Below are 22,633 nucleotides of genomic sequence, written 5' to 3'. Positions count from 1 at the left end.
AACATATTGTACAATTTTATTTCAATAATTCAAGGATGGCAGAGAAAACCCATGATGTGACCCTATTCTTTGTCACGTGCAAGTGTAGAACCAAAACCATACCACTTGACTCAATGACAACCCATATGATCCAAACAGATAAACAATGAATGGAAGACTTTCAGTTTCTGTGGAATTGAATCGACAAAATGCCTTCTATTTCTGCAGAATCATTCTGATCAAAAGTCTGCTAACTTGGCAAAACCGATTTCCAATCCTGGTATCTTATTAAGTTATAAATCAGGTTAATTGTTTAATCAGGTGAAAATACAGGTAGTAAAATACTTAATCAGAATTCCCACAGGTGAGACGAGGTGAAACTATTATAATAAGGAAATATGATTTATCAATCTCTTCATAGGTACTCATAGGAAAACAGGAATGGAGCAAGAGATGTTACAAAAGTTATATAAAGTTATCATGGTCATCTGTTTTTTTCACCTACATAAGTTCATTTTTATCTATTAATAATATGTGAAATAGATCGGCAGGTGCCCTTTATAACATCAATAGCAATTTAACACTGATCAAAGAAAACAAGCAATACAGAGATTTGGCTTGGATCTACAATGTTTTAAAATTATTCTGAGTGTTAAAGAGGGCTTAAAACATTGCGAATCTAAATCCATGATAATATGCTTCTTTTCAGAACCTTGTGCCTGGATCTTGTAATCTTTCTGCTCAAACCATCCTTAAAACAGTACGAAATCTCCAAAGATTCTTAGCTATGTTAGTTACCTACCTTCCCTAGTTTTAAACATCCGTACAAGTTTGACTTCTGCAAACGATTAACACATCGGTGCAGGTAATAAACTCTACATAATTGTTTCCGCAAAGAAAAAAAACCATATATATTTTGAGTAAATGTCAAAACGAATAAAATATCTCATTAAACAGGAATCCTAAACTGATGAGGTACCTGATGTACTGGCATCGTACCTTTATTATTATAAAGAAATGAGATTTCATAGAGATAATAATAAAATTCTTAATTGCTGACATTTTTACATACGGCTTATGTTATTCGTTAAACCACAAAGATGGGAGATATGAAAATATCAGAAATATACTTGTCAGTTGAACACAGAACAAGCCAATAAATCGTTTGGCATTTCGTGCAGTTGTACGTACAGTCATGATGTGTTTTAGATCGTCATAAGATAAGACTTGATAGCCGTTTAAATGGCAGTAACGGAAGTTTTACACCTTGATTAAGAAATTCACCTGTATATATGGTCGGTACTCGATGAACCTGTGTCACTGTACATCTAACCCCTGTATTCACAATACATCAGCAGTAACCACAATCGGAACATGGATAGGGCTATTTTGCATCAATCGAATATTACAAATAAATATTTATAAGCATAAATAAAAGCAAATATCACAGTTATGAATTTTCAAAGAATACAGATCACTGGCCGAGGTTTTGATCCTGTATTGGACCTTTTGGGGCTATTATTCAGGTTTAGTACGTTGTTCTCATGGATGGGGGTAGTTTGTAGTTGAGACTCTTGGGTTGGAATGTTTAGAAAAGCTGGTTTATTTAACTGGGAATGGCTTGGACTTCTGACTATTTTGGATTGTTCTTTTCAAGGTGGGAAGCAACTCGGGTTATGTACTGTATATTTATTTTTGTGTTGTTTCATATCCGAGACATTTTCTTACTGCTCAATAATTTGGTGTATTAAATAAAAAACAGCGGTGTGAAACTCATCAATTATACAGCTTTGTTTTTACATCAATAATATCTATAATTTTTGCAAATTACCTGCGAAAATATTGCTAAAAATAAAACTCGCACCTGAAACAGATTTCTTGGTTTTAGAAACACAAGATATTGTTCTGACTTTTTCCATCATTAGCGCTCAATTCTATTTTCATCTCGTCTTTTTCAGAGTTTGATTTATGATATTTATAAGATGAAGCTTTGATTATTTTATCTTTATCTGCATATTTATCAATTTTTTTGAGAAAAAAAATGAAGTTAATCTCTATCAAAACATTTTGCACCTGTTTGTAAATATAGAAAAAATTTTGATGATTAGAACTTTCTCCAATTCTTGGTTTCATGTTTTTGTGAGATTTTATGAAATAATAAAGAAAATATGTCAAACTTGACAGACTGGATAAAAAAGAAAATATGCGTAAAAACAATGTAAGAATACACTAATATGCTTCCTTATTATTTTTTGAGCCTCATAAATCTTAGATTAGATGCAACTTGAGTTTTGCTTCTTAAAAACAAATTGAACAAGTTTAATGTTAGATGAAACTCCGTATTACCTGTATTTTAAACAATATTAATTGCAGATTTTAATGGGAGCTGCAGTGGATCAGTGAGTAAGACTCTGGCTTGCTAACCAGGAGGTCTCAGATTCGATCCTCGTGTTGACCGAGAAAATGACAGGATAAGAGGAAATTTCATATCTGTATTTTGAAGAAAACTATATGCAGATTGTAATGAGAGCTGCAGTTGGCTCAGTGAGTAAGACTCTGGCTCGCTAATCTAAAGGTCTCGGGGTCGGTCCCAGTGTTGGCAGAGAAAGTTACATGATTATAAAAGTTTAACAGATTTTCTAAATAAATGAATGTCGAAGTGACAAATTATGGAATAGATTCAACAACTTTGAATATACATGGGATGATGATAGTCGAACAAATGTCCTATCTATAAATATATGTGATAAATAAATAAATATGTCTGGAATTTGTTTTAGCCAGAAACTTAAACATCTGTTATAAAAGAGTTTGGTTCAGTTTAGAAGAGACAGATAGATGCACCAAAGATTTGAATATATACAATCCACCAACGAGAGGGAGAGACTAACATATGGGGCAATTTTATTTTAATAATTAGCTCGGATGTAAGGATCTTTTGTCTTTAGCTGTGAAAGGAAACCACAGAGGACCCAGAGGAAACCCACAAGTTTGGGCAGGCTACCTTACTCCTTGACACATACACCTCGCCAGTTGACTCAATGACAAACATTCTGAGCTAAAGTCAGTTTGGAGTAGCATTATCTCTGAAGCACAGCCAAGTACATGACAATATATTCTATCATGTTTTCAAAAGCCTTTTTCTTTCCCATATTTCACAAAGCAAATGTGACAGTTCTATATTTGAAGATTATCAATCACTAATAACCTCTTATTATATTTCATAACTGATTGTCGCAATTAATCCACTTGACCCTAGGAATTATTTTATTATCAGATAATAACTGATTGCTTTATCTTTATTGATAGATTAATCAGGAATTCTCGGTAGGGTGGACATTTTTATCTAGAATCAGTATTTGTTCCTGATTTTACATGTGCTTCCACTAAGCCAGTCAAATCACCAACCTTTTCTTTATGGTTTTCGATAATCTAAATTACTTTGTTACTAATTATTATTGTCTAATAATTCATTTATATACAACTCATAAAAGTTCACGACCAAAATCCAAGAAAACTCACACTAAGATATTTTACAAATTCAACCTTTTCATTGGCTACGAAATAAAATTTGGGCTGTCATTTTGGTACCGGCCAGCCAAAGAAATGAAATGAATAAAATGGGGTTTAACGTCTTACTGTTCTGCTCCGACTGGGATAATGAAGACGGCCCAGCCTAAGAAAAGCTAGACTAGATATATTATAATCTAACTTTCCTTAATAAGTTGCAATAGTCTAAAAGGTAAGATTGTAAAGATTTAACTAATCCTCATCAAGGATAGTGTCTAGTCATTCAGATGGAGTGAAAACACGGAGTTCAATATACACATTGGTGTGCACGTACCCTTTAAAGTTGGAATTTGAAATAAGAGCAGGCAATCGCAATGCTGTCCTGACAAAATTTCACTCATTGTACTGCATGACATGTGCCTGTATTCAATTACTGCAGAAAAGTAGGATGTTTAACCCCATCTTAATAGATTTCCATAAAATGATTTTGAAATGAATCTAATAGTGAATCATACAACATTACATACACCAGATGAAAAGGTAATATTTCAAATGTCTTTTCTATAATTCAAAAAAACTTTTAACTTTCTTGCTTTCACACAAAAAAAAGTAAATGGCAATATTACACTACTTTCATTTCCATATCATGAGAATTCTCTAATTCTTATCACTGTATCATTATTTGAGGGTGGAAATGATGGCATGTAAGAGGAGGTGCTGTCATTAAGATAATGCAAATGTTGTCTGCACAGATTAAGGTAACATCATTGTAGGAGGTCTGCATTCCTACAACTGATAAAGCGTTTCTTAATCCCTGAAATTGGATAAACTTGGTGTCCGCCAAATTTAAGTAGAATCTCATCCAGGTACTGTAAAAAACAAAATAAAGGCAAAAGAAATTTATTCAACAAATCCAAGTAATACATAGTCATTTTCCTTTGTATCACATCGGACCACTGAAAATGAAAAACACTGGCTTAAAAAGGCTTGATGTGTCATTTGCATTTTCGCTAAATCTTAATCTATGCTAAATAATTGATTATTTAACTTATTCATTTGTATAAATGCTTTTAAAGAAATGTGGGGAGTTGGGAGTGGGGGGGGGGGACTGGTTGGTCTTTCTGGGTATTTTCCATAACAACAAGCCTTTTGAATACTCTTAACATGTACTTCCAGGACCAGACAATTAATATAGACAATATTTCCAGGTTTGTATAGTGCACTGTAAACAGATAAGACTGGTAAAGATGTGAAATGCCAATAATATTTCACCAGGTATCTTCTATCTCCAAATTATAGATTAACAAATTGTTTCAATATCTTATATCTAAATAACATTTATAATCTCTGTCTACCTTCTGTCAAAATATTATTTTATATCTCGATCCTAGGGCTTCCAACCAGTTCTCAAACTGCACCCATTGACTGAAAATAATTTTCATTTGGAAAAAGCGGTTACCTAATTTTTGTGTATAAAACATTTTTCTGTTCATAATTCATACCAACAACATTGACATCTATGATTTCAAAAGCTCTACCTATTTACCCAAAACAGAGAGTCAGAAACTAATCTCCCAACCCAAAACATTTTAGTTCTGGATCATATCATCTTACCTACGTGCAGATGCAATTTTGTGCCCAGAATGTTTTCTTTTAAAACTTTTTTTTAATTCAAACACTCCATTTAATTATTAAAGTAAGAATTTAAATAGTTCTTGAGAGATATACTTTTTAATTTCTTAATTTGATCCCCAAACATATCACTAAGATCCAATCTTGCCTGCTCTGTATATAGGAATTCTTTCACCCATCGGCAGTGCTTTCAGTAAGAAGTTTATTCGTCAGTCTTTGATATTATTTATAACTTAAATAGTTTCTACACTGTCTAAGAGGACAACATAATTCAAGAAATATAAGAAAAAAACCCACTCAGAACAGCTAGAAGATCATTTTATCAATATTTTAGTGGAGAGATTCTGTCTGTTTTAAATTATAGATACAGCTGGATACAATAAGAACATACAGACCAGACAATTTAATTTAAACTCCAAATAATTAGAAATTAACTATTTGACGACCTTAATACTTTGGACAAGACACAAGTCAACATGGAGCTGGACACAAACTATATCATTTCAAGATTAGCATATGATACAATTTTATGTTGCGCAGTGGGAGGGAACCTGAACAGGCGAAGACTTAGAGAAAACCTTCAGAAAATCCTCGGGGTTGGTCTGGCGACCAAACTTGGGATGGAAACCACACCACTTGACTCAAATGACAAACCTTATGATCTAAAGCTCACACTTTAGACCACTCGACCACTCGACCACTCAGAATTCTTCTGAGCAATCAGCTACAATGTGGACTTTTTCAACCTATTAATATTATTGTTTATATAATAATATTAACGTTAAATGTACAATATGGTGTGTACATACCACAAGGTGCCATTAATTAAGATATTATATCTTAAGTAGAGGTTACCATAGAAACCGATAAGTAAACAGTGAAAGGGGAATGTTCATGAATGAAATATAGAGGGTGGTTCCAGTATTCTTAGTGTACAATTATCTGTAGATAAACACCGCAATATATACAATAGCAGTCATTCATAAAATATATCTTATAATTAATTATTTGTGTAAAGACAGAAATGAAATGAATGGGGTTTAACATCCTATTCTTCTGCACCGACTGGGCTAATGAAGACAGGCATATGCCATGCAGTTTGCTATGAAAGAAATTTTGCCTGGACAGTGGCTCTATGGCCTACTCTAATTCCAATTGTTGAAGGTTCTCTTATGTGTACGCCAACCAATCTGATTAAAATACCGATCTATATTTCGTTTCGTTTTTTTATACTTTTGATGGCCTACACTACATGAAGATCTGACAAGTTATAGCAATAGGTCATGTCAGGGGTCAAAAGACTGACTTATGACCCTATGATGTCATACATTTGATTAACCAATCAGCATTGATGTTACTAGTGGATTACCCACAGTTCCGTGCAAAACACACCTAACGCTCGCCGTGACAGACCGTTTCATTAGCTTATCCCTGACACTATTCAGAACACGAGTTAAATAACAATTCTTAAAACGAAATTTTGAACTATAAAAACAAAACGAAATAGGATCTGTGTTTTAACCAGATTGTACGCCAACTTATCTACCTTGATTCCATCCGACCGACTAGACACTGTTCCCTCGATCATGCACCAATGGGTAATTACTGTGAGGTTACTGTGAGGTTAATGGGAGGAAAACGATGGGAGAGGTTGGTGGGGATGCGGATTTGTGACTATCTTTAGCAAACAGTTACAACTCTTAGGTCACAGTTGAAAAATATTAATTACTGACCACCAAAAATTCAAGTACACTTTGATTATTCCAAAGTAGTCTAGATCACACAATGCATCCTTGATCAAAACTTTGATTACCAACATTGTTCAAATATTAGAATGGATAATCTGGTCTACCATTTGCCACATTACTTCATTTTATTAATAATCGGGATGTTTGCTTACACAGAAATTAAATTGGACGAACTATGCGACGCACGGATTAGATTAAGAGAGCTGAGAGACTATTTAAATTTGTTCTGTTGGTTTTCATTGAGGCAATCACACCCCAGACTTAGATCTGGAATAAAATTACCACCTAGCTCTTGCAAATTTAGAATTATTTCCCAAACTTTTACAGACGGGCGAATTACGAGCACAAATGGATCAATTCTGCGTCTACCACAAGTCAAATATAACAGACAAAAGCCATCAAATTATGGTGTGAAATTTCCACTAGGTTTCATAAACTTTAATAATAGTCTGTGTAAAGCTTCAATCTCCCAAACAAAGGTTACTAACCCTTGGTCAATATAAGTCTGGAAATTTCCTACTGTAGTGATCTATATATCTATATCTCAAGTATTAATTTCTTTCTACAGGAACCAGACAATCATGGCACTGAAGAAAGTAAAAGATCAACTTTCCTTTATTATCACCTTAAAAGTATTGATAGTCATTTCAGAAGGTTGCAACAGTTTATCTCTAAAAGAAATATCAGCCCAAAAATGGTTCAATTCTATTAAGTATAACTTTATGATGGAATTGAAAACTTCCAGACATTCGTCTCTTTGCAGACGATATAAACAAGCCAGCAGCATCCGTGAGTGCTGGGTGGACCTCTTTAATCCCATTAAATCCAAGCTAAGAAATTATCTAATGTTGTTATTTTGGTTTAGCTTTCTTAATTACATTATAATTAAATAATCTGAGTATATCACAGCATTGATTCACAAACAAAATAACACTTCACTTAATCTCTGGAGACCCTCTGGCATGTGCAAGTCCCTGGGTTGCAGCCCCTAAAGCCTTGTGTCTAAATCGGTCCCTCATTGCATAGATGGATTACATCTGTCAATTCCTTGTACAATATCAGTGCAAATATCACAATTCTGTCAGAACACCAAAACATACATTTATTTTACTATTTTGTGATATTTGGGCACTCAAGGGAGGATCTACATTTAGTCCCGATCAAATGTGGTGTCTGAAGAGCACCACCGAGAGATCGTAAAAGATGAATTTGGCAAAATATTCTACCAGAGAAATCAACGACTCCCTGCTGATTGCCTGTGAGACCCACTAAAATTTGAATACATAATACCAATTACCCCTCAATCATATTCAAAACATGATAATAACAAAAGAAAATATTCTCTAAGGAAATGAAAATCTTGCCAAATGTCTTGGAAATGGAAATCGTTAACATGGCTTCATCAGAATATATCTAATAAAAAATATTTTGTGGAATCTGCTGAATTTGCAATACAGATTCCCATTGTCAACATTCACAGTTTTGTCCTTCATTAAATTAAGTATCTTATCAATCTCCTCCCGAAGTTTCCAGACTAATTCCAAACTTTCTTTATGTTTGGTTTTCAAATAAACCAATGTACGAAACAAATAACCCATTGATACAGAAAAAAACATCCTTTTATATTTTAAATCTTGAAGATTTCCAGATTTTTCTGTTTCCAAAATAAAACACAGCTGGACTAATGGGACACCAGATATTTTCAGTTTAAAAACTAGGGCTCGATTTCAGTAAAAATAAATCCACGCCCTAGTCCTCTGAAGTCTTCCCTTCAAATGTTAAGCATGCATCCAGGATGTCGTCTGGTTAAATGTTTTTCTAAAACTTTAATGAAAACAAGACTTATCTAAATTCCCAAACAAAAATAAATAGTCTATAACCAGAAGCAATTTAAGGGAATTATTGAAACCATTTGGTGATGAGGAGTTGAAGATTGTTATGAAACCTGTTTGAAATATCTGTTGCATTTTCAAAATGTAACTTTTCAAAAGCGCCAACTAAGATAACAAAATGCTTTCATAGCTAATGAATATGGCAACTGTATTGATGTTCTGGTAGAATTTTAATAAGATAACTACTGACTACAGACCTAACTAACATATTCTTAGAATGCAGCCTTTTCATTGGATGAAGGTTAAAATTCTAGTGCAAATTTTAGCTCATAGTCAATGAAAAGGCTGCATTCTTAAAATATTTTAGAGTTTTCATAAATGAGAGAGAAAGAGAGAGAGAGATCTCCACTAACAAACTAGGTCATTTTGGGACTAACATATGATTCAATTTATATAGTTTCAATAAATTGCTTGCACTTATGGGGTCTTTAGCAATGAGGGGAAACCAGAGGACCCAGAGAAAACCCACAAGGTTGGACAGGCGACCCTACTCCTTGTCACATTTAAGTAGGAAATCAAAACCACGCCGCTTGACTCAATGACAGACATTGTGATTTCACACACATGCATTAACCCACTATATGCAACTCCCCCCTCCCCAGTGCCCACACATGCCCTTCATAAATAAGGCCCCAGCACACACGCCTCTCACTCACAAACTTTTACATTGTGACCCTCCTCCCTTTTGAAATTGCTATACAAGAAATAGTCAGTGTTGAGTTGATGAACCATGTTTTTCAGAAAGAGTATTTAACATATAAAGACTGCTTGTCTTATTTCAAAATTCAATTTTTACTTATCTTTTCATCATCTGAACAGAGCAACAGTATATATCTTTTGATTATTTTCAAACAAGACCTGTATTATTTTTCCTCTATTTCTATTACGTAAGTATCATTTCTTTACTTTACCTTGATTCCCGTCCAAATGATGTTGTAATTTATCTTGCACGGTGCCAACAATTAGATGTGTGTAAAGCATCATTCTATCTGATGTTCTAATATATCTTCTAATAAAAGTGTCATGTTCTTTAAATTACCACTTAAACAATATTCCATGTTTCAAACCACAAATATTACAGCTTTCATCATGGGTGTTTAATTGTTACCGTTATGAATGGAAATATTACAATCAGCTGGCAATATTCACGTGTATTATCATAATACAACAATTAATTTGTGTTCTCTTAATTTTATTGATCATAGATCTATTTATTTATTTTTTTTTATATAAACAATATTTTATTCTCAGAAAAGGATTGAGGAACAGGCTAGGCCTATATTACCTCTCTCCTAGATCTATAACAATTAGTTCTTGATTTCTGTTTCCAAAGAATCAGATCTTGAAACAACCCTTCAAACCTCAGATGAATATCATTTGTGTCAATCATTTAATGCATTTTAGCATTAGTTATTTTAGATGATAATCTTGAACAATGATGGTCATCTTCAGATAAATAGGGTCAGATCTTGAAGAAACCCTTCAAAACTTGTATGAATGTCATTTGTGTTTGATTAACACATTTTAGCCATTGGTTATTTAGATAGGCAATAAGAATGATAATCTTGAGAAATGATCATCTTCACATAAATGGTGTAAGAACTAATGAAATGAGAGGAGGCAGAGAAATGAGGTTTAGTGTCCACCTAATAACAACTATAAATAATTTTGGGACTAACACAGAATGTTACTTCAATAATTTGCTTGTATCCAGGGGTCCATAGACCAAGAGAAAACCCAAGTGGTTAAGCAAGCAACCATGTTTTTTGATACATATACGGGAACAAAACTTTTGACTTGCACAGATAATAGATAGACCTCATCAAGATCTACAGAGGAAAACGAGATCCATTAGAGCAATGGTACTTGGCTCAGAGATTAAGGTGCTAGCTCTCTAACCAGAAGGTCCTGGGTTTGATCCCGGTGTTTGCCGAGAAAGTTCCCTGGGATTTTCCAGTGTGGTGTTTTCCCTTATCAGTGGTTCAAGACAGAAGTCCTAGTCAATCCTGTTTAACTCATAACAGTTGAAATTCAATTGCAGTCTGGTCTAAAATTCCCTCATAGCATAATGCCAGGCATATACTGGATCACCGTCTTCATGAACACGGTTGGAGCAGAAAAGCTGAATGTTAAATCCCATTTCATTCATTCATGCCATTGCTCTCCCGCCACCAACCATATTAAAGTTATTAGTAAAAGTTATGAGTGTAACGCATATCTATAATGATTTAGCATCTGGTAAATACGAGATATAATAAGTGTTGACATGATACTTACACTAGTCAACTCTTACATCTAATAAACCCTCTCCTCTCTTCACTACCTTAAATAACTACTTCAATATGTGGTAAACATTGATTCTATCTCTAATCTATTTATTTTACTAGTTAGCCGTCTCGAGTAGAAGACAATTCCTCTTTATATACCTAACCATATGTTATCATATAGATGCAATGAAATGCAATGAAATGGGGTTTGGGGTCCTACTTTTCCACACCAACCAGGCTAATGAAGATGGGCATACACCATACAGTGCGAATCATGATATAAGGAGAATTGTGCCCTGACCAACACTTATTTTGGTTTTCAAACATCAGGAGATCGTTCACATGATGCCAATGGTGGGCTATGCATGGAACCTCATTTTATGTCCCATCTTAACAACTAGACGATTTTCCTTGCCAGGAATTTCACCCTGTACTACAATAAAGAGGAAGCCAGACTGGAAAATTCTGGGACCGCCTATTTTAGTGAAATAACACAACACTCACTGGACCACTGTGACTTCTTCTCAGACACAGAAAAAAATCAAATGAAAAATATCTCTATTGTAAACATGTAGGTATTAGAGTAAAAAATTAGGCTTCTTGCAAAAATTCAGTATCAATTTCTTCAAGATTATGGAAGAGGCCTAAATTTAATCATAATACATATATATCATCTTCAGTTTTTATGTTTGCTAGTCTTAATTCTGGACAATTTCTGGTTACTAAAAATCAATGGTATGCAAGAATTTTTTTTTCAAGTATACCAATAAAATATCCCATTTCTAATTAATAAATTTATTGCTTAAAACAATATATATGTTAGAATGCCCATATTTCTAAAATCAACCATTCAATAATCCTCGTACCCAATTTCTATCATCTATACATCTTGGGAATCACATGATAAAATGAAAGCCTTCACATGATTGCAGCTGTCTTACCCGACAACAAAAAATCAGAAATAAAATATTTGTCTTACTGTTCCACTCGGTCTTATAACCGGAAAATAAAAGGGTTAGATATAAAATGAAAAAATAAAAACACTCCATGTTTCCTTGCTGCCTTTCTTAGAAATAATCAGATTGTTGCGGTCTTACCGGACAAGAAAACGTTAAAAAATTTTTTTGTCTCCCTGTTCCATTTGGTTGTATATCCATACAAACAAAAACTTTGAAACGAAATATTTATCTCACTGTTCCATTTGGTCGTACAAATGAAATAAAATTGGGTTTAATGTCCTACTGTTATGCTCTGACTGGGCAAAAGCAGATGGACATGGTCTTAAAACCAGAGACACAAAAATTTAGTAATAAAAAAAAAGATACTAACCAGATAACCCTGGTCTTCATCATATTCATCTGTTAAACATTCAAATTCAGCTTTCTCATTCATTTTAGTTTCATTCACTATGTTAAAAATCCAATTATGTAATCGTATACCATTACATAATCACTAAATGTTGATATTCATAATATCAATATCACAATAAAATATTATTTAATAAAAAAAACTGTTTGTCTGACTGCTCAGTTGGTCTTATTACTTGCCTAAATACACAACCAACTCTTCTATATTATGTTAATCTGTAAGCCCACTCATGAAAACTCTGCATATTTCATTCAAATTCTATTCATACAAAAATGTCAAAACTAATTCACAATTGGAATAACAAAATGTGAATTCAATTTTTTTTTTCCACCAAATGTCAATCAATTCGTGAAATCAACATATATAACCAAATTTATATCCAACGCCTCATGTAGAAGTGTCACTCACAGCAGAAAAAAACCCAATCCACAACCAATAAACATAACAATCCTATAATGCAACAGGCCGTCCTCGGAATGATGATTTAAAACAAATATTTGACTCCCAACTCTCTTCTCTTGCTTCTTCAAGTATTAAATATGAAGCTATAATGCCCAGTTATATATAGTAACGCAAGTTTATAGCAGCAATAAGCTAACAAGTAGTTATCATCGGCTATACTTTTCTTTAGTTGTTCAACTTGCTTTCATTATTCCACCAAACTGAAGATTTTGTTATCACAAGTGGTTCAAAGCTGACAGATTCATCAGATCATGTAAATTCAACTGGTAGATAAAGTTGGTATATCGGTATAGTTACTGTGATATACCACACTTGAGCTAAGGTATATTGCCTCGTATACCACGTTATAACTTCTCTAATACCATGATAGCCTTGATCCACAAGTTCAATAGAATTCACAATCTAGTCACGGAATTCAGGTCCACCAAAAATTAATCAATTTTTCTTAATATTCTAATATCAGCAAACAGTCAAACACACATGAATGCTGGCAGGTAGGCGCTAATTTCCAGAGGCAATTTTTGGCATCATGCTTAACAAATTCCAAATTGATAAATTACTCCTGGGGGTCAAACGACTTTGTTTACAATACTGATGTAATTTACTAATGAAAACAACTTTCTAGTTAAATGCACCTAGATTTAGCCAGACCCCTGGTTGGTACAATCAAAGAGTAAATTAAGTGGGGAATATTACATGTAATAACTCCCGGTTAGCTTGCATTTACTGTGATATATGACTCACCATAAACCCTACCTATCTATCTATATCTCATACTTATTCAACATCGTGTAACTCTTAACACCACTGGGACTCCTCCATAATCCTTTCACAATCAATTGCTATGGTTAAACTTAATACTTAACTGGATATCATTGTCTGGTCTGTCTGTATGCAACTGGTTTATATATAAACAAATTGGTTTGATTACTGGACACCCCTAAAAAATGATGGCACACTGAACATTCTCAGAAAATAAACAACAACTGTGCAGTATGGTCAGTCAGAGTTGTTTCTTCTATATTACACACTAAATATACCCCAGCTGTCCATTAACAATATGATATATCATGTTATTCACCAGTCAATAGTGTGGTATAACAACTAATATAACATTATAAAATTATGGGTTATACTCTATATACCCCAACCATCCACTAGAACACACAATATTACCATGGTATACGAGTCCAATATTCCCCAGATTACAAACCAATCACTGATAAGTATTCCAAATGAAAGACAGATTATAGCCAGATAAATGGAAATGGTTTCTACCCATGAAATGGAACTTTTATTGCATGAGGAAAGCGACCTTTACGATTTAATTATTTGATAAAATGTTGGATAAGAGATCTAGATAGGACACCCTTTGTGATAAAGAGCTGGTGCGAATTTAATGATTTAACATTACTTCCAGACCTGAAGTCACGAATTGAAATCTGTTAAAATACAAACTTTATTCTTGAGATCCAAATATTTAGACTACATTCAATTAAGCTAAATAGTGAAACTTTCATCCATAAAATATCAGGTAAAATCAGAAATTACTTAAAATTTAATTTAATAGAAATATTTTTGAAACTTTAAGGTAAATATTGGAAGTTTGGGTCAAAATACAATCAGATATTACTTAAAATTCAATTCAATGGAAATACTTTTGAAACTTTTGAGACACATTTAATCTGTTAGATAAAATCTAGATAAGGCAAACAATCTTTCGCTTAATCTCTTAGAACAAATTACTTGTAGGTACATGTATATAGAATCAAACAATAAAAGGGATTAAAATTCCATTAGATTATCCCGGTGTGTTGGTAAAAGTCAAAAGTTGGTTTTTGACCCCAGGGCATTGTCTAATGTTTGAAGTTGAGATTAATTTAAGTTTACAAGAAAACAAACATCAAGTTCAAAAGGCAATCCATGTATTCTCTTCCACTTACATGAAAAACATTTAATAGCTTAAACATGCACAATTCATTAACTTACACAACATGAAAACTGATCTTCTTAAAAAACATCCTCAACTGATGAACACATCTAAAGAGTAAAATCAATGGATCATTAAAGTGACATTCAATGAAAGCCTGAATAATTTGTTAATCAGTTTTTAATCACCCTAATGATGAATATGCATATTAATTCAGACATTCTAACAGTTTAAGCATGTGTATCTTTATGTTATCACTTACTGTAAATAAATGATTTTTTGTTAACCATCCAATTTAAAAGAATTAAGAGTATTTAAGAAGTGGGAAGGTTTAAAACATTCAATAGGTTTGCAGATGACGTGTTTTGTTTTCAATAAAATAATAACAGTATTGCCTCTTTAAACATTACACCAGTAATTTTTTAACTAACATATCGTTTCAATTATAAAATCTTCTTTTTATCTCGCGGCTTCTAAAAATAAAACATTGGCATAACAACAATTTACATATAACCCTAAAATAATCGAATCTTTTAAGAACATGCCGCAAAAAAGAAAAAAAAATTCCAGAGAGGTAACTTTTCACAGCATGACACCGACAGGTACACGACATGCCGTCCAATTTCTTTCAACCTTAGAGGAAAAGTTGTGTTGATTTTTGCACATTGGATTGAAAGACATGAATGAAATCTATCATTCCACCACAAACAGTAACTTTAGATCTTGTAGACAAATAACTGAAAATTCAAGCTCATTCTCAATGGTTCCTTTCCCTGGTTTGCACAGCAGGTCTTAAAAAAATCCATAAATCTGATCTTTGCTTCACTCGACACCCGAAGCCAAAATATGCAAACAACTATCAATTTAGAAAATTAATTCTATAAATGAATAGCGTCAAGGTAACAAAAATTCTAAACTACACAAGATGTGTCAGAGATAGAAATAATCTCTTCTTCCAATGTCAGACTAAGAAAAAATAATCTTATACTTATAAAGTTATAAAATAGTAGGCTATATGTACATGACAACTATCACACAATTCTCTTATCTTTTATATATATACTATTCAAAAAAAGTAGGGGATATTTGATTTTTAAGTGTTATTAAAGTCACCTAATGAAACTGACGAAGAAACAAATGACAAAATGAAATGAAGTTCACATTCATCGATTTATTCCAAATGATCGTTAGACTAAGTAAGGCACAGACTGACCATTATAAGGGTAAAATGATACCCGGGGTCAAACAGCAAAGTTACCACAGCATCACAACCAAGTCAGTAACGGGTAAATCCTCCTCTGTTTGCCAAACAAGCATTGATCCGACGTGGCATACTCCTAATGAGACGTCTAAGGTCATTTTGGTCCAGATTGTCCCATTCCTGTTGCAACGCAGCAGCAAGTTCTTGGACATTGGCAGGACGTTGTTGACGTTGACGTAACCTCTGTCCAAGCATGTCCCAGACATGCTCGATGGGGGAGAGGTCGGGACTCAGTGCTGGCCAAGGTAATGTGGTGATGTTCTGTTGTTGGAGGTAACCTGTAACGATCCTGGCCCTGTGACATCTTGCGTTGTCATCCTGGAAGATGAAACGGCGGCCATGACGTCGTGCGAACGGCACAACATGGACTGCCAAGATGTTGTCCCGGTAGTACTGGCCTGTAACACGCCCTGCAACAACATGTAAAGCCGTTCTTCCAGCAACAGTGATGCCTCCCCACACCATAACAGAACCACCCCCAAATCGATCATGTCTGATGACGTTAACGTCTTGGAAGCGCTCGTTTCGACGACGCCACACCCTCCTACGTCTGTCCAAAAAATCAACAGTGAACCTTGACTCATCTGAAAACATCACATTGCTCCAGCGTCGATTATCCCAGCGTTGACGATCCCTACACCAACGACGTCTTGCCTGAATGTGATGATCTCTCAAACAAGGGATCACGCGAGGGCGTCGGGCGCGAAGGTGACCCCTATGCAGTCGATTCCGAATCGTCTGGCCACTCACTCTCACACCAGTGTCTGTTTGAAGACGAGCGCTGATCTGATTTGCTGTGATGACACGATTTCTCAAGGCCAAGGTACGGATAAATCGATCCTGGGCTTGAGTTGTCGCCCTTGGTTGACCTGAGGGTGGTCTGTCCTGTACAGATTGTGTATCACGGTATCTGGACCATAGCCTGCTTATGACAGACTGAAAAACATTCATCGTCCGCGCCACAACCGCCTGTGTTGTGCCGATCTGTAGCATGCCAAGGGCACGTAACCTTTCATTTTGGGTAAGCCGACGCATATCAAAATTTGTTTTCTGGTCACTAAAACAATTAAACTGATGTTTCCACCCTGGAATTCAATGCCACAATGACTGTAACATTCAAAGTCAGAGTCGTGCAAATCTTGGGTTGGACCCCCATGATGATCCCAAGCATCACCTGCATTCCATGCGGTAGCTATTGGTGCGTTTGGGCGTCACATGTAACTGGAAATGTTTCTTCTGTTAGGTTCTATAGTGACTTTTTTCGTAGTCATTTGCATATTTTAGTATTATGCCCCCAAAATCAAATATCCCCTACTTTTTTTGAATAGTATATATTAAATAATCTATATAGTATGTGCAGGAGGACCACAATACACTCAAAGCAAAACACACGAGACAAACCTACGGAAAAGACAAACTTTAGACATTGCAAGAAATAAACAACAAATATCAAATCAAGTGAAAAAAATAAACTTGTAGACTAGACTAACAAGGCGCAAACGACTACCATACAATTTGGACTAAATTATCGGCTAAGATCTATAAATGTCCATTAATAAAGTTTGAAAACAGTGCGGGATAATTTGACCAGACATCTGCTTTCATCGCCAGTGATTCTATCTTTGTTTTCAGTACAAAGTTTATAGTAATAAAGAATAATAGACTTGTATATCATGACAGAAGTTTATCTTATTGTTGACAGATGTTTCCTAATCTTACTTTCACTTTACAGTTTTAGTCATTAAGACAGAATCAGACCTCTTATGAAATGAAATGAAATGGCATTAATTAATGTCCTACTTTTCTGCACCAACCTGGCTAATGAAGACAGGCAAACGCCATACAACAGTCTTCTATGAGGGAGATTTGCCCGGACAACGGCACTACTGCTTACTCTTACTTCGAATCCCAACTGTCAATGGTTCCTTTACGTGCACATCAATGTGTACATGGGACTTGGTTTTTCATCCCATCCAAACGACTATTAATCATTAAGACAGTATAAACCTCTAATATAAACTAAGAAGCAGATGTTATACTTCTTCATAAGTTTTTGCCCCTGACGACTGACAATCTTATGGACTGATTGCTATTCATGAACATCATGGCCAAGGTGGTATCTCCTTAATTTTTTATTTAATTGTCTGAATTACTAACATTTTTAGGTAAATTTAATAAGGAACATGTTTATTATTATTTTTTGCTTTGTTCATCAAGTGTCCTCGTGATAAATGGCACCTGAGACTGTAGAGAACCCGATGTCTGGATAAAATATCCATTGTGTCTTAAATATTAGATTTCATGAAGAGCCCATATTTTCACGGTAAGATGACATCATCAATATTGATTGTAATGGACCAGTATAGAATCCTAATTTGTGTTTTTAATGTTGAATATTATGGATAAGATTAAGTTAAGAGTTGTATACCCTTTAATATATTTCTGGATGCCTACTTTATTTATACAGCCTTCAATAGCTAAATCCTGTGAAAGTTTCCATTTGAAAGTTGATAAAAAAAATTAATAATTTGGATCCAAAAAAAGAGAAAACATCAATTGGCGAAAGCATACAACTAAATATATCCCCTTATTTCCTCATCAAAAGAGAAAATAGGTCCTATTACATGATTGCATTAACTTCAAGAGAAGAGAAAATTGGCCTATATTCCCATGAACACGATTTACATGATCAGATATGTCATTTTCGTGTAGTTGTAAATATTTCAACACCAATATTAACCTATATTGTAAGACCATTAGCTAAAAACAATGTACATAAATATCTAACACCAATTTTATGATTAGTATGTCCATCAAAATGATTGACACTCTGGGGGTGTTCATTGTGTATCACCTCATAAATATTCATAACTTGACCGTTTATCCTCATTCTTCATAAAATAATTATAATGACCATTCTGTTTTAGAATGAGATACTAGGAAATATATCAAGCCCTGAGTTCACAAAGTATTCTCAGACTTAAGAATTTACTCAAAATTGTTTGCCTTCCTTTAACTAAAAATATAGCCCTTTATAAAACTTTTGTTGTTTTAATGTATCAAATACATCAATAAGAAACTATGTGTAAAGTTTTGTGTTTTTGGATCAAAGATATTTCTCATAAACAATGATTGAAAGTTGGGTAAATTATCAACTAAAGTCTGAGAATCTTTTGTGAACTTGCAGGGTCTGATGAACATGAGTCTTTGAAATAGCTTTATTTAACATCCGCTTCCACCGAGGAGATATCAACAACAATTTGAGTCATTTACTACACACTGGTTTCCTGTCCAACAGTAGACCGATTTCTGGTGTATCAAGATTGCAGACTGCCTACTATCATGAGAGGGCCTCCCAAAGCGCTCATAAAGCCAAAGATCCCACCCCACGCCAAGAAACATACAGCTCAAAATTACATGTTTCATATAGATAACTATTATATAATAATAGTATAAAGTGTTTTAATTAAATCTTTTAAACAATATTTTGATATCTAGTTCTGCTGTTTGTCTTTAAAATTCAATTAAATGGTGTATTATTTCTGTGTTTTTCTCCTTCACTATATCATATGTTCTTTTGTACTATTTTAATTTTGTTAATAATATGTATGCTGCACTTAATGGGCATATTAATACAATAAAATCGTATCTTTAACTGCTTGCTCAACTAAAAAGAAAAACATATTATGTCCACATTACCTAATTTAAAGGAAGACTATCTTCCTTTACTTAAAATTCTTCTTTTCTTTTGATGACAGTATTTAACTAGATGAGAAAGACATTATTACTCATGTGAACATAATTAATATCTTTTAGGATCACATACAATATAAATTTGAGAATTGAATTAAAGGAGATAATGGCTTAAGCACCTCAATGTCTAGTATTTAAGAGATAACCTTTTTCTTGATGATGATATGTTTTGATTAGAAGATACCATAATCTATTTTAAGGATTGATATTATTAGCTGCATTTATATGTGGACATGAGAAGTATTCTGTTCTTGGAACTGTTCCAGGCTGCGACGAAATTAAAGAAATTGCATTTAGACATAGTTATACAATAACAGTTCTCAGAACTTTTCTTGAAGACTAATTGTGGAACTCATCACAGGAAAGTTAATTTAATCATAATAATAATATGTTACATGTTAGACAATCAAATTAAAAAAAAGAGTCTTTTTGGTTATTCAGATGATATCTGACCTTATGAGTCTAGCGACCTTATTGGGTTATTTGGTTTTTTTCTTTGTGGGGATGGGGATGGGGGGAAGGGGAGGGGTATGTGTATATTACTCTCTAGAGTCTAGATCTTTGGATGGTGGAGATTTAATCAAATTAATTCATTGTTTGCCTTTTAATGATGGCGAAGCTAGGCCAAGTCTCGAATAACTAGTACTGTTGTTACGATAATAAACAATATATGCCACATCTTGTCAAAATTTCAAACACTGATTACTTCACTCAAAATAAAGTAATTTGAATGAAAATTTCAACATATTCATTTTGCATTATCTATATTTGAACTATAATAGCCAGAACATCCACCTCTTTATATAAATCTTACATAATGCATCTTTAAGAAAATGTGGATAATACAAAAAAATTGTCATATTCTTTGCAAAAAATATTTTGTTAATCTGAAAAATATGTCAAAAATTGACTGGATGGAAATATTTTGTGATAAAATTCCTGATATTCTCTTCTGTTATGTTCAATGGTTCACAGGTGTAGGTTAATGAATTAAAATAATTAGACTCATTAGAATTAGTTTTCTAATCTCTACAGGTCAACAGTCATTTGATTGCTACCAGCACCAAAATCCCAAGTCTTCTGAATATTCATCAACTAGATTAAATGGACATGTTTTCTGAACGTGTTTTCAGAGAAAAGATTTAGTAGAAATATGTGTCATTTTTGTTCACACTCTATTTGAAGATTATTATCATCACTTAGCACCATTTGCCTGAGTGGATTCAAAGGTCAAATGAGGTCAAGTGTTACTGATTAATTTTTAACAAAATGCTGGAAAACAATCCATTTGCAATAGTCTCATGCTTTTATCTTTATCGCATTCTAGATATTCACACATGATTCACTTGATCGAATGCATGTCTCAATTGGTTCCCAATCTTTAAACATAAAGTCACCTAACCAAATAATCTTGTCTCCTTTAATGATGAAAATGTTGATAGATATTATATTTTATTCCTTTAGATGTTAATTGGAATCGCATCGATTTTAAGAACATTACTTGGTCTAGACTTCCATAAATTAAATATTTTTTCAAATACCAAAACCCATCTCAAAGAAAAAAAATCTAATTTGTTAGACAAGGATAAGCAATTTTATTTCCAGAAAAACAATTGTGTAACCGAATGTCCGACTTGATTTGCAAAAAATGCTTAAAAAACAATTTAAAAAGAAAAAAACAATCCTTTAACTCAAATGCCACATCCATCAGTCCATTAAATCTGTTTATATAAATTCTCTTGTGATTATTGAATTCATTTAAAGCCGACAGGATTTGGGGCTACAAAACATTATGTTCATAAATTTTATATTAATGTAAAATTACGTTTAAAAACTATTGAAGTATTTTGGATCAAAGGTTTTTTAGTGTTAAAGGGATTATTAATATAATAACCTATATTATTTCAGTGTAGAACATTTTAGATTTATGTTCAAATTACAGCCATAACATAATAATTTTCCATTTACAAACAAAATAGAAATCCTGTTATATAGGTTATAGTTCTCTGATATAAAGAAAATAAAAGATTTTTCTATCTTAGGCCAAACAAATTTAATCTTTACTGGTTCAGAATCCTGATAAATAAATAGCCATCCAAATCTCATAAACAATGTATTGTTTTTATAGTTTAGAACAATGGAACTTAAAGCTTTTTTTGTTCTTAAATTAGGTTTTTTCTCAAAGAATATGATTAAATTAGGTTTTTTCTCAAAGAATAGGAATGAATGAAATAAAGGGGGGGTTAACATCTTACTTTCAACACCAACTGAGCTAACAAAGACAGGGGAAGAAATAGAATGCAAAATTTGAAGAGATGTTTCAGAAGCATGTCCAGACAGTGGATGTTCAAGGGGTCTGTACAGGACCCCCCCCCCCCATCCCTCCTACATTCACAGAAATACATGTTGGCACCTAAATGAGCAGAAATAATATCTCAAAGCCTCAGATTTTATCAAATTCACAGGTAGTTCCCCCCTCCCCCCTCTCGACCTTACGTCAAATTTGACACTGTCTCCACCTTGGACCCCCCACAAAGCATATTTTTCTCTTCTACATTCATGGAAATACAGGTATGCACCTAAATGAGCAGAAATAATATCTCAAAGCTTCCGATTTTATCGAATTTGCAGGTAGTTCCCACAACCTTATGCCAAACTTGACATTGTCTCCACCTTGGACCCCCCATCAATATTAAAATTCCTGGACACGCCCCTGAGAAAAACAAAAATTTAAATTGGTCTGGCCTTCGGTTACTATACATTTTGTTCGTCTGATATGTTTAGGTAATAATTTGTATTTTCACCGAGATCAAACTTGGTGCAGATCGAGA

At 33.7% G+C, this 22,633-nt stretch overlaps 1 protein-coding gene across 4 annotated transcripts in view; it reads right to left on the bottom strand.

The window, feature by feature from the left end:
- The window catches only part of LOC126811771 (neuron navigator 2), a 341,849-nt gene that overhangs the window by 24,731 nt on the left and 294,485 nt on the right, over positions 1 to 22,633 (bottom strand). The window contains exon 1 of one of the 4 annotated variants that reach the window (XM_050537665.2): positions 12,358 to 12,508. The exons of the other annotated variants lie outside the window; for them this stretch is intronic. Coding sequence (XP_050393622.1) covers positions 12,358 to 12,420 — 63 coding nt within the window. The 5' untranslated portion in view covers positions 12,421 to 12,508. Of the gene's footprint in view, positions 1 to 12,357; positions 12,509 to 22,633 lie in introns of those variants that run through there. 4 annotated transcript variants of the gene reach the window in all.

The sequence above is a fragment of the Patella vulgata genome, chromosome 2 (assembly GCF_932274485.2).
Source record: "Patella vulgata chromosome 2, xgPatVulg1.2, whole genome shotgun sequence".
NCBI lineage: Eukaryota > Metazoa > Mollusca > Gastropoda > Patellidae > Patella > Patella vulgata.
This window is presented reverse-complemented; position numbering and strand designations above follow the sequence as displayed.